Below are 10,968 nucleotides of genomic sequence, written 5' to 3' on the forward strand. Positions count from 1 at the left end.
TTCATATAAAAATGAATAAATAATAATTTTTACATTTCAAATGATAAGTTACAGATAAACTGTAGGTCTATGTAATTCATTTAAAAATAATGTAAAAACTCTACAGTAAACTCGATCAGCTGGAAATTAACATAATATAATATACAAAACCAAAGGCCTGCATTCAATGTGAAAAAACAATAATTTAGTAAAAAAAAAAAAAAAAAGAGTATGATTTGTGCTATGAATGATATGAATACATTATACATTGCATTGTGAAATCTAATATTTAGGAAAATAGGCACTTGCACAGATAGACCCCAAGAGGTGCTCAAGCAGCTGCCCTTTTGACCTCTGACTATACAAGTTCCTTTTTCTAGACATTTTATATTTTACTTTTTTATATAAATTTGGTCAATGGTATCATTTCTGAATATGGCAGATAACTGAATTTAAATGCTAATAGACCTTAGGGATTGCACCGTATTTAGTGTTTGACAGGCATGAAAATTAAGCTGTGAGAAATATAAGTGGACAATGTTGTTAAATTTGAGATTTGATAATAAATATGGTTATTAAATACTGGAGCGAACACCTATCATTGGAGGAAGCAATCACCAGTCACTCTCAAGTTGATGAAGGCTGGAGTGACAGCATCTCACAAGATTTAGTTGATTTGTCTGAATGAAGAAGTGATGTTGCCCTTTAAGTATCAGTTTGTATTATAATGTTTATAAAGCTAATATTTTTTCAATATCTCTAATAGTTTTGTCCTATAACAATAATAATCATTTTCTAACTCTTTCCTTTGTTAGCACTCTTGGTATATCATATATTAACCATTTAGACTACTTCATCAGCATTGTAACTAGGCTGTGCACTCTATTTCTCCTCTGTCACTGTTTTAATTTCAAACATCTCATATCAACATTAATCATAGACTATATATGATTTTTCAATAGACAACTGCCATTTCTGTAATTTGTAACTTTTTTTTCAACTTCATGACTGACAGGGATTCTTAACAACAGCAGCCCTTGATGTGTGAGGAGTTAAATTGGTTTGTCCTGTGGCAAATAGTGACCACCTGAAGAGGATGTGGCATGGGTTATCATGCGCCAGGAAACAAGTCAATGTGCACAATGTGCAGCCAATGTGTACTGTTGCTCTACAATATTTAAACAATAAATTTGGCAATTCAAATCTGATTCCAAACATTAATCTTAGACTAATCTAATAGACAAACTGGTTTAAATCCTCCATCTAGCCATCAAAACTGTTTTCTAGGGTGGTTTTTCCAAACTCCTTCCACTGGAGGTCACTCTGCAAATTCTTGCACATCAGAGCAATTCCAAGATGGCTTGTCACAAGGTGATCTTGATTTCAAGTTGTTGTTTTTTTCTCAAATAAAATTATCATATATTATCATTCATTCATAGATATGAAGTTTTTGAGGAGCCATTACATGACATAAAAAAAAAAAAACTAACCTTATCTTGAACTTAACTTTACATAAGCACATCATATCTTATTTTAAGAAACACCTAAAGGTGTCACTACTGGATACATTTGACAGTTTTTTCTTTCCTTTTTTTTTTACAGAAGAAATTTTCCTGAGCAAAAAACAGCAGCTGTGTCTCTCAGAAAGACAGAAAGTGTTATTTTGTCTTTTCAGAGACAATAAATGGTAATACATGTGCATGTAAAGTATTGATTTGTTTCCTAAGTAATAATATGAGTACCCTAATTTAAAGGTAAGCAGTAAAAAGAGGCTGATTGTATTTTAGTTACATAGTTTCTGTTTTTATTTATTTATTTTTGTCTTAACCCAAATAAATGTGTGGGTCTAAATGGTAAAAAAACTAAAATTGACACTTCAATTTAAATAATTCAAACATGCAATAGGGTCATGGCTCTGTCTTTGTTAACTTTTTAAAATAGTACTTTAAAATATATTTTTTAAAATTCTTCAGTAGGCCCTTTCATTGCCTCTTCTGTTTTGAGATTTCAGTGAGACACACATTGTCCTCATCTGTCATCTTGCTGAAAAATCCTTAGACATTCTCCTATTGATAAAAAAAGGAAACAAAAAGAATTATTGTTATTAACAAGGTCATGAAATTTTCTCAGTACTAAAGGATAAATAAGTTGCCTTTTTATACCAAGAATGGGTTCCTGCACAGGCTATTTATACGATAGTTCTCATACAACACATAGTGGGTTGTGTGTATCAGGTCCTGCATGTGTGTGCGGATCAACATGTTCCTCAGATGCACAAAATCACTGTGAGATGGATTCTCAACTGTTAGAGAGAGAGAAAAAAGGCATGTTTAAAGAGCTCTTTACATACAGTATACCAATCATAAATAACCTCTGTGCTATATTCAGTTAATAGAAAGAAAAGTAGGGGAAAGAGCAATGTTAGAGCAACTTCTCATTTTGTGTTTGACAGAAGAGATTCATGTAGATAGGAAACAACACAATGACATAATTTTTCATTTTTGAGTCACGTATTCCTGTTAAAATTAATTAAGCTCTTTATATTTTAACATCTTAAATGTTACCTTAAGTATAAATGTAACATCTCATGGTGTAAGTGTGACGTTCGTGCAAGTAGTGTAGCCAGAAAAGCCAGACTCTGGGTGTGCATATGAAAATCTTGGTGTGCCACATTTTTTGTCAGATTACTGTGCAAAATTATGGGATAGTATTTTTGTCACACTGCTTCCGTCCAACCATACTCCTAGTGGTAATTTGCAGGTTGTGTCAAAATGTAGTTAATTATTAAATGTAGTAATTTTCTTCCAAATACGATAATTTTGAACTTCTGGTAAGATACTTGGACATTTACAATCTGGCAACACTGTCTGTTGATGTTGGGCCCAGGGAGGGAGAAACATCCTCATCAAGTGTAACCTCAGGCCTTGTGTCCGGCTGTCCATCAAGCCAAGGTTTTTTGCTAAAAAAAAAATTAAGAAAGGAACTCTGCAGCATATTGCTAGCTAGCAATGTGCAATCCAAAATTATCTGTTTATATCATAGACTGCTGGGGTCACAGTCAGCTGCTGTTTGTTTATTGGTTGGCAGTCCAAATGTCGGCAGATATATTTTAACAAAAATAATTTAAAATGTAAATTACATTTTAACATTTTTAGCATTATTGCACCATATATTGGATTCTTATTTCTGTACCCCTGAGAGTATGATTTAGAATGTTCAGTGACGTCACAGAACTGCCAGATTCAAACTGCTTTCGCGCGTTGGCTGGCACTGAGCCAGAGACTGACGCACATAATGTTTATTTTAGGTTTCATACATTTAAATATACATAATCACTAGTAAAACAATATATTGGTAGTTTGTTAAATACACACTGATGTCTTTGGAAGCAGCAAAAACTATCTAATCAAATGTAACTGGCCGACGTGTTTTATTCATATATCAGACACACAATAGCAGAACAATAAAGTTTACTCTATTCTTCTTCCAGTTCAACAGCCACTTACTTTCATGTATTTTGGGAGAAACTGGGGAATTCCAGTGCTGTGTGTTAAATCCGGCTGACAGGACTTTGAACTGCAGCGCTCATCTCGTTATAGATCAAGATAATTTACAAAGGTTTTTAAACGAAGAATCGGAATATCAGATAGTTGACATGGTAAGCAAGTTTGTGTATATATTTTAATAAAAAATGAAAAACTAAATTAAACGAATACCGATACATCTGTTAGTGGCTGCAGTGTCACGTGACAATCATGACGCGTCGCCATGGAAACAAGGGGTCAGTTAAAATATTCGTAACTTACATATATATATATATATATATATTCTAAGTAAACAACAATAGCCCAAGTATAGTAAAAATTTTTATTGAGACTATAAAAATAATTCTGCATCTATTTTTAGGTGTGCCAGCTGCCACTCTGGGTGGCACAGGCACACCCTGGCACTCCCGTGGCTACGCCACTGGTTCGTACACTAGGAAAACAAGAGGAGAGGGAAAAATCCAATTGCTAGTATGTTTATTGACAAAAAGGGAATCAAACAAAAACAGTCTTAAGAGACAAACAAAACAAAAGAGGGAACCGGATGAAACGGACAGGAAACACGGAGGACGAGAAAGCAAGGGTGTATCTCGGGAGACGAGAACATAGTACACGAAGGGTAAGGACTCCATACAAACAACAGGGAAAGACAGGTATTTATAAGGAGACTAATGACAATAGATTTCCTGCACCTGTGAAATTAACTGGAGTGCAATTACTGTGAAGACAGGACCAGACTAGAGGAATTATAGTGCCTATGGTGAAGTGCCTAAGGAGAAGTGAGCTCACTAGTGGACACCCAGGAAAACAGAGACTGACAGCGTGACATTACCCCCTCCTCCATGGAGCAGCTGTCAGATGCTCCAACTGAAACCCAGGGAAACCCAACAGATAAAGAAGCTAGGAGGGAGGTGGAGCGGTGGAGGACTAGGGGGAGGGACGGAGGGCCAGAAAGCATAGTACACAGAGACAGGAGAACCAGGTAGAATGGGAAAACAGAGACAGGAGAACCAGGTAGAATGGGGTAACAGAGACAAAACAACCAGGTAAAATGGAAAGACAGAGACAAGAGAAGTGTAACACAAAAAAAGGAGTCCAGGAGGGTGGTGGACTGGTGGAGGATCAGGGGGAGGGACGGAGGGCAAGGTCCAAAGAAGAAAACAGACAGAAAGACAAAAGAAAACAATAACACAAAAACATAGGTCCATGAAGGACATCACGTGATTCCCACCAGGGTGGAACAGAAGACCACCACAACCGTGTGGTCAGGGCAGAAGCCTCCCAGGGCAGAGCAGAAGACCACCACATCCTTGTGGTCGAGGCCGGAGTCCCCCAGCGCGGAGCAGAAGACCACCACATCCGTGTGGTCAGACCAACGGGAGGACGAACCTCTGGTAATCCCATGGCGTTTCCACTGGACTCCAGAAGACCGGTGCCGACCCGACTCTGCTCATGAAGACCATTGGTGACCCGTACTTGTTCATGAAGATCCCCGGTGACTTGACTCAGTCTTTGAAGATCCCCGGTGACTTGACTCAGTCCTCGAAGATCCCCGATGACTTGACTCAGTCCTCGAAGATCACTGACTCTGTCTTGAAGATCACTGGTGACTTGACTCTGTCCTTGAAGATCACTAGTGACTTGACTCTGTCCTTGAAGATCACCAGTGACTTGACTCTGTCCTTGAAGATCACCAGTGACTTGACTTGACTCTGAGAGGTCAACGGTGACTAGCCTTGTCTCTGGAGAGTCCATGGTAGCTAACCCTGACTCTGGAAAGTCAAAGGTGACTAACCCTGACTCTGGAAGGTCAATGGTGACTAACCCTGACTCTGGAGGGTCCCCGAGCACCTGACTAGACTCTGGAGGTTCGACCGGAACCTGACTCAACTCTGGAAAGTCAATAGGCACCTGACTCGACTCTGGAAGGTCCACAGAAACTAGCCCTGACTCTGGAGGGTCCATGAACACCTGACTCGACTCTGGAAGGTCAACCGGAAACTGACTCAACTCTGGAGAGTCCACGGGCACCTGACTCGACTATGGATGGTCAACAGAAGCCTGACTTGCCTCTGGACAGTCAACTGGAATTCGACTCGACTCTGGAAGGTCAACAGGAACTAGCCCTGACTCTGGAGGGTCAACGTTAACTAACCCTGACTCTGGAGGGTCAACGGTAACTAACCCTGACTCTGGAGGGTCCATGAACACCTGACTCGACTCTGGAGGGTCAACTGGAAACTGACTCAACTCTGGAAAGTCAACGGGTACCTGACTCGACTCTGGAAGGTCAACAGGAATCTGACTCAACTCAGGAAAGCCCACTGTAAGTGCCTTCCTTTGCAGTGTCTCCGGGCTGGCGGCCATCTTGTGCAGTGGTGCTGGCTCCGGAGACATGACGTGAACAGTCTTGGGAATCTCTAGGATTTTTGACAGCCTGGAGAAATAATCCAAACATATCTCTGCTGCCATCTTGGGCGTTGGCGCTGAGCTGGCGGCCATCTTGCACTGTGGCGCTGGACTGGTGTCTATCTTGCCTCCTGGTGCTGGGTTGGCAGCCATCTTGTGCTGTGGCACTGGACTGGCGGCCATCTTATGCTTTGGCGCTGAGCTTGCGGCCATCCTGCATGGTGGCGCTGGACTGGTGGCCACTTTGTGCTTTGGCGCTGTGCTGGCGTCCATCTTGCCCCTTGGCGCTGGACTGGCGGCCATCTTGTGCGTTGGCGCTGAGCTGTCGGCCATCCTGCACTGTGGCGCTGGACTGGTGGCCACTTTGTGCTTTGGCGCTGTGCTGGCGGCCATCTTGCCCCGTGGTGCTGGCTCAGCCGATTTGCGTCTCCTCTCCCCTCTATGGTCATAATGGGAAAATGGCGGCTCCCAACCGAACCCCGGGTAAACAGGAGCCCACAGTGGAGATCGCTGCCGGACCTCCTCTCGACTGCTTGCTCCGGAGCGACCTCCCCTGGTTCCACGGAACACAACCTGCCGTGTACCCTCAAAACCATTTCTCTCCCACTTGATGGCTGAGGAGGAAATTCAGTGCGGACATACCCCTGGATCTTAGTGATGGAGTCCTTCTGTGATGATCGTGCACTAGGAAAACACGAGGAGAGGGAGAGATCCAATTGCGGGTATGTTTGATGACAAAAAGGGTAATCCAACACAAACAGTTTTAGGAGACAAACAAAACAAAAGAGGGAACCGGATGGAACGGACAGGAAACTCGGAGGACGAGAATGCAAGGGTAAGTCTCGCAAGACGAGAACATAGTACACGAAGGGTAAGGACTCCATCCAAACAACAGGCAAAGACAGGTATTTATGAGGAGACTAATGACAATAGATTTCCTGCACCTGTGCATTTAACTGGAGTGCAATTACTGTGAAGATAGGACCAGACTAGAGGAATTATAGTGCCTATGGTGAAGTGCCTAAGGAGAAGTGAGCTCACTAGTGGACACCCAGGAAAACAGAGACTGACAGCGTGACAGTAAGTAAACATACCTTCTACAGTGCCCCATGGATAGACACGGGCTCGAACTCTTCTGCCATTTCTCTCTACTACTGTACTACTCCCAATAACAGCAAAGGGTATACTTCTCTATAGGAGGAAATAGAAACATTGTAGAGTTGTCACAAAAGTTTTATAAACATTAACAAATAGGCAACAAGATAAATCTTTATAAAAAAAAAAAAAAATGAATGAGTAAATAAAAAGTGCACTTATTTATATTGAATGTGCACTTGTACTATACTTAATATTTTATATTTATATAAACTATATATGTATATTTATAAAACTATACTTGTAAATAATATAATACCAATTAAATAAAAGTATAGTACACTTTCATGACTGTTTTTAACACACGTAAATACACTTTTAAATAGTTAACTTCCTAATAATTTCAAATTAAAAGTTTACTTTAAAAAAAAATACTTTCCATAACCATCTAGTGTGCTTTAAAGTACAGTCATTTTTATGTAGACTAACATACTAAAGCACATGTATTGATTATTTTAACAGCCAGGAGCTCGGCTGTTTTCAGAGAAAAGTAAAACTGTATCTTTCTTTTATAAATGTGATATAATTAAACACTCTTTGGAGATATGAATGATGCAGTACTACTCTATAGGTACTCAAGATTAAAATGATTAAAAAACAGATTAAAACATTTAAAAAAGATTTAAAAAAAACGGTGTGTGTCCCCTTTACTATATATTTTATTTACTAAATTTCATCATTACAAATGTGTAATTACAAATATATTTAAGTACATGACACACAAGTCTCAATAAAATTACATTAGTTTACTATAAATGCCTATTTTAAATCAGTACATTTGACAATACTCCGATTCTTGGTGAAAGAATATGTCATTACAACTTTTAAGAAGCAAAACAAAATCTGTGACTCTTTTCTAAAAGAAACCTGTAGTCCTGACCTTTATCTCTAGAGTCTGCTGCTTAAACAGATCTTCATTATACGTGTCGCACTCCGAGACCTGGAAGATCCTGATTTTGAATTTATCAATTTCACTCAAAATCTAGGGAGACAAATGGGATTTGTTTAGCTCATCTGGTGGTTTTTGTTGACAGTTCCATGTTCTCAAAAATATCTACATGATACACTTTAGAAACATCTGTCACTGTATGTGAGTTTACTCAGACTTTCAGTACACGTGCCTTCTCACCTTTGCCTTCATATTGCGGGTCTCTTTTGGAGTGAGGCTGTCTGCTTTAGCCAGCACAGGCACAATGTTGACCTTCTGATCCAGGGCTTTCATAAAGTTCACATCAATTGGTTTGAGACTGAGACAGCACAAAGGAAATCTGTTATTTGAACATGATCTCAGTTTTCATGGTTACTAAAATCCTGGGATAGAAATAGACACAAAAACACCTGTGCCGAGAAGAGGTCTTACCCATGGCCATGAGGCGAAATGAAGTACAGACAGCAGTGCACTCTGTTGTCTGTTATGTTTTTACGGTTCAGCCCAATCTCATTTTTGCGGTACTTCTCCATCTCCTGATCTACATAATGAACAGCAGCCTTCCAGCTGCAAGAAAAACCATGTGGAAATAACTTTTTGCATTTTTAAGACCCTATAAAACATCTGGCACAATGCGGCACAAAGCACGGTGCTAGTGCTTTTGCTAGTTTCAGCCACACGCAGTTTTCATTTTCAAGTCCTGCGCCGTGCTGTTTAAATAGCAAAAGCATTTGTGCCCATTTGTGTGCCCATGGGTGTACTGGTCTAAAAGAGTGGTGTGTTCAGGCGCACTGTTGGGGCGTTGCTTTTTTGAGAAACTATAAAGTATATTTTCTTTGTTATTTAAATAGCATGTTAGTATTATGCGCCTATATGCGGGTGCAAAACAAGCGTACACTTTGCTTATTACACACACACACAGCAGCTCATAGTGATTACATTCTGCCATGTAAATAGCGAGCCCACCATGGCTTTAGTGCAATCTGAATTACGTACTCCGATTACAAACTGGCAATAAAATTTTTATAATTTATTGATTTTCTCTAATTCTTATTTTTTTCTCTTTTAATTTTCGTTAAAAATCTGTAATCGGTAATGGCCTACAATTTGTAGTAACTGCTTCCTCATTTAGTTTGTATATTTGTATTAACATTAACATTAATGGTACTTTCAGAGTAATAAACAAATTAGTGTTACTGTGTGGTTGCCTATGATGAGCATATGATGAGCTGTATTTCCCAAAAATATCACATAACCATCTTTTATTTGACAGTTTTATAGGGAAATAAATGAATAATACAAGTCTTTGCTGTTGCAAGATATATCTTGACTACTATGTCAGAATAAGTTCAAGACCATTATCATATGAATGAGTGGAACATAAACAAAAAATGACTGAGTACACATTTAAAACTTCAAATACCTTTCATGATTATTAATGGCATCTCCAAAACCAGGGGTGTCGATAACAGTGAGTCTTAGATTTACTCCCTCTTCAACAATGTCTATAGTGTTTTTCGTTACTGATACTGTCCGAGCTATCTTCTCTGTGAAAGAGATATTAATACATTTCACAATCTAAGCTTCTCTGCAGTTTGGTAGCTATACTACTTTTATAAGTAGTATACAAATGTTGTTCAATAATGTTAGGTTAACCTGAAACACCGGGCATGCATCTGTCCATATAGAGGTTTGTGTGGAAAAGGCTGTTGACAAGAGTGGATTTGCCTAAGCCAGACTCACCTAAACATATAAATGATATATTTTAAGATTATTTACAGTCCAATAAAAAAAATACATTTTAATGCATTAAAGTTTTAATTTGTAATAAGATTTCTTTGAGAAAAAAAATTGCTGTGTGTGTGTGTATGTGTATGTATGTTACATGTTTCTTACCAACAACCATCAGATTGAACACAAATCCCTTTTTCACTGCTTTCTGTTGTACTTGGTTTGGCAATGTAACAATGCCAACATATTTCTGGGAGGGACAGTGAAAAATAATCTGGTTTGTGTACAGTATATCACATCATACATCTTTTTAAAGTGAAATACTGTTTTACTGTATTTTACTGTATTTTTGATCAAATAAATGCAGCCTTTGTAAACATGAGAGACTTCATCACACTTTGGCCTCTGAAGGTGGGCAGCATGATACACTACCTCTAAACAGCCAGGAGGGTCAAAGCTGCCCCCTGGACTCTTGGGCCTAAGAGGTGATTTGTCATTAGCGGGATGAGTCTTATCTTCAGCCAGAGAAGAGGATGAGCCGAATATGTGAGACGAATGGATATTTTCATATTTGTCCTCCGCTTCAGTGGAGTCGCAAAGAGAAGTGTCAGGATCCCTGAGGAGACTTTCCATTCCAGAGTCATTCAGAGTTATGGAAAACTAGCAAAAAAAGCATAATGTGACTGAATGTGATGACTGGCAGCTTGTGTAAACTGAATTTGTATTATTTGTTTTTTTTACTTTTTGTTTTTGATTGTTTTATTAAATATAAAACCTACCTCCCCTACTATGGCAGATATTCATGAAATATGAAGTGGCATGGGAAATAGACAAAAAAAAATTAATAACAGTTTTAAAAGTAATTTCCTTGACAACATCGACTGTATAAAGCACACATATATGATATTTCTCTATAACAATAGCAATTTACTGCTAAGAATAAAGATAAAAAAATTGTTCACAAACATAAAAATTGACATGTTAACTTTACCTTGAAAGGCAATGTCCTCAATCTGTAAACCTATAGTGATAGCTAGATATTGTAAATATTCAACAGATGCTGTTAGACTTTTTTTTTTTTTTTTAGAGAGAGAGACCCTAGTGAGTGATGGATGTTTTCCTTTAACATTCGCTTAATACAACAGCCTACATCAGAGAACGAATTGAGGCTAATATATACATACATACACACACACACACACACACATATATATATATATA

The 10,968-nt window shown here is 38.6% G+C and overlaps 1 protein-coding gene across 2 annotated transcripts; it reads right to left on the bottom strand.

Annotated features, from left to right (window-relative positions):
• Positions 1 to 1,526: 1,526 nt before the first annotated feature.
• Positions 1,527 to 10,922, bottom strand: LOC127986134 (septin-4-like). Of its 2 annotated transcripts, XM_052588362.1 has the most exons (11): positions 10,527 to 10,919; positions 10,180 to 10,407; positions 9,913 to 9,997; positions 9,673 to 9,759; positions 9,440 to 9,563; positions 8,449 to 8,583; positions 8,218 to 8,335; positions 7,969 to 8,070; positions 7,028 to 7,124; positions 2,142 to 2,281; positions 1,527 to 2,045 (listed from the first exon to the last, which is right to left on the bottom strand). In XM_052588362.1, the coding sequence occupies exons 2-11, from the start codon at positions 10,378 to 10,380 to the stop codon at positions 2,034 to 2,036; spliced, it is 1,101 nt and encodes a 366-aa protein (XP_052444322.1). In that variant the 5' UTR covers positions 10,381 to 10,407; positions 10,527 to 10,919; the 3' UTR covers positions 1,527 to 2,033. The 2 variants fall into 2 exon arrangements, with proteins under 2 accessions (XP_052444322.1, XP_052444323.1); XM_052588363.1 differs by lacking the exons at positions 1,527 to 2,045; positions 2,142 to 2,281 and adding an exon at positions 6,481 to 6,617 and having other exon boundaries at positions 10,527 to 10,922.
• Between the last annotated feature and the right edge of the window lie 46 nt (positions 10,923 to 10,968).

Source organism: Carassius gibelio, chromosome B21 (genome assembly GCF_023724105.1).
Source record: "Carassius gibelio isolate Cgi1373 ecotype wild population from Czech Republic chromosome B21, carGib1.2-hapl.c, whole genome shotgun sequence".
Taxonomy (NCBI): Eukaryota; Metazoa; Chordata; class Actinopteri; order Cypriniformes; family Cyprinidae; genus Carassius; species Carassius gibelio.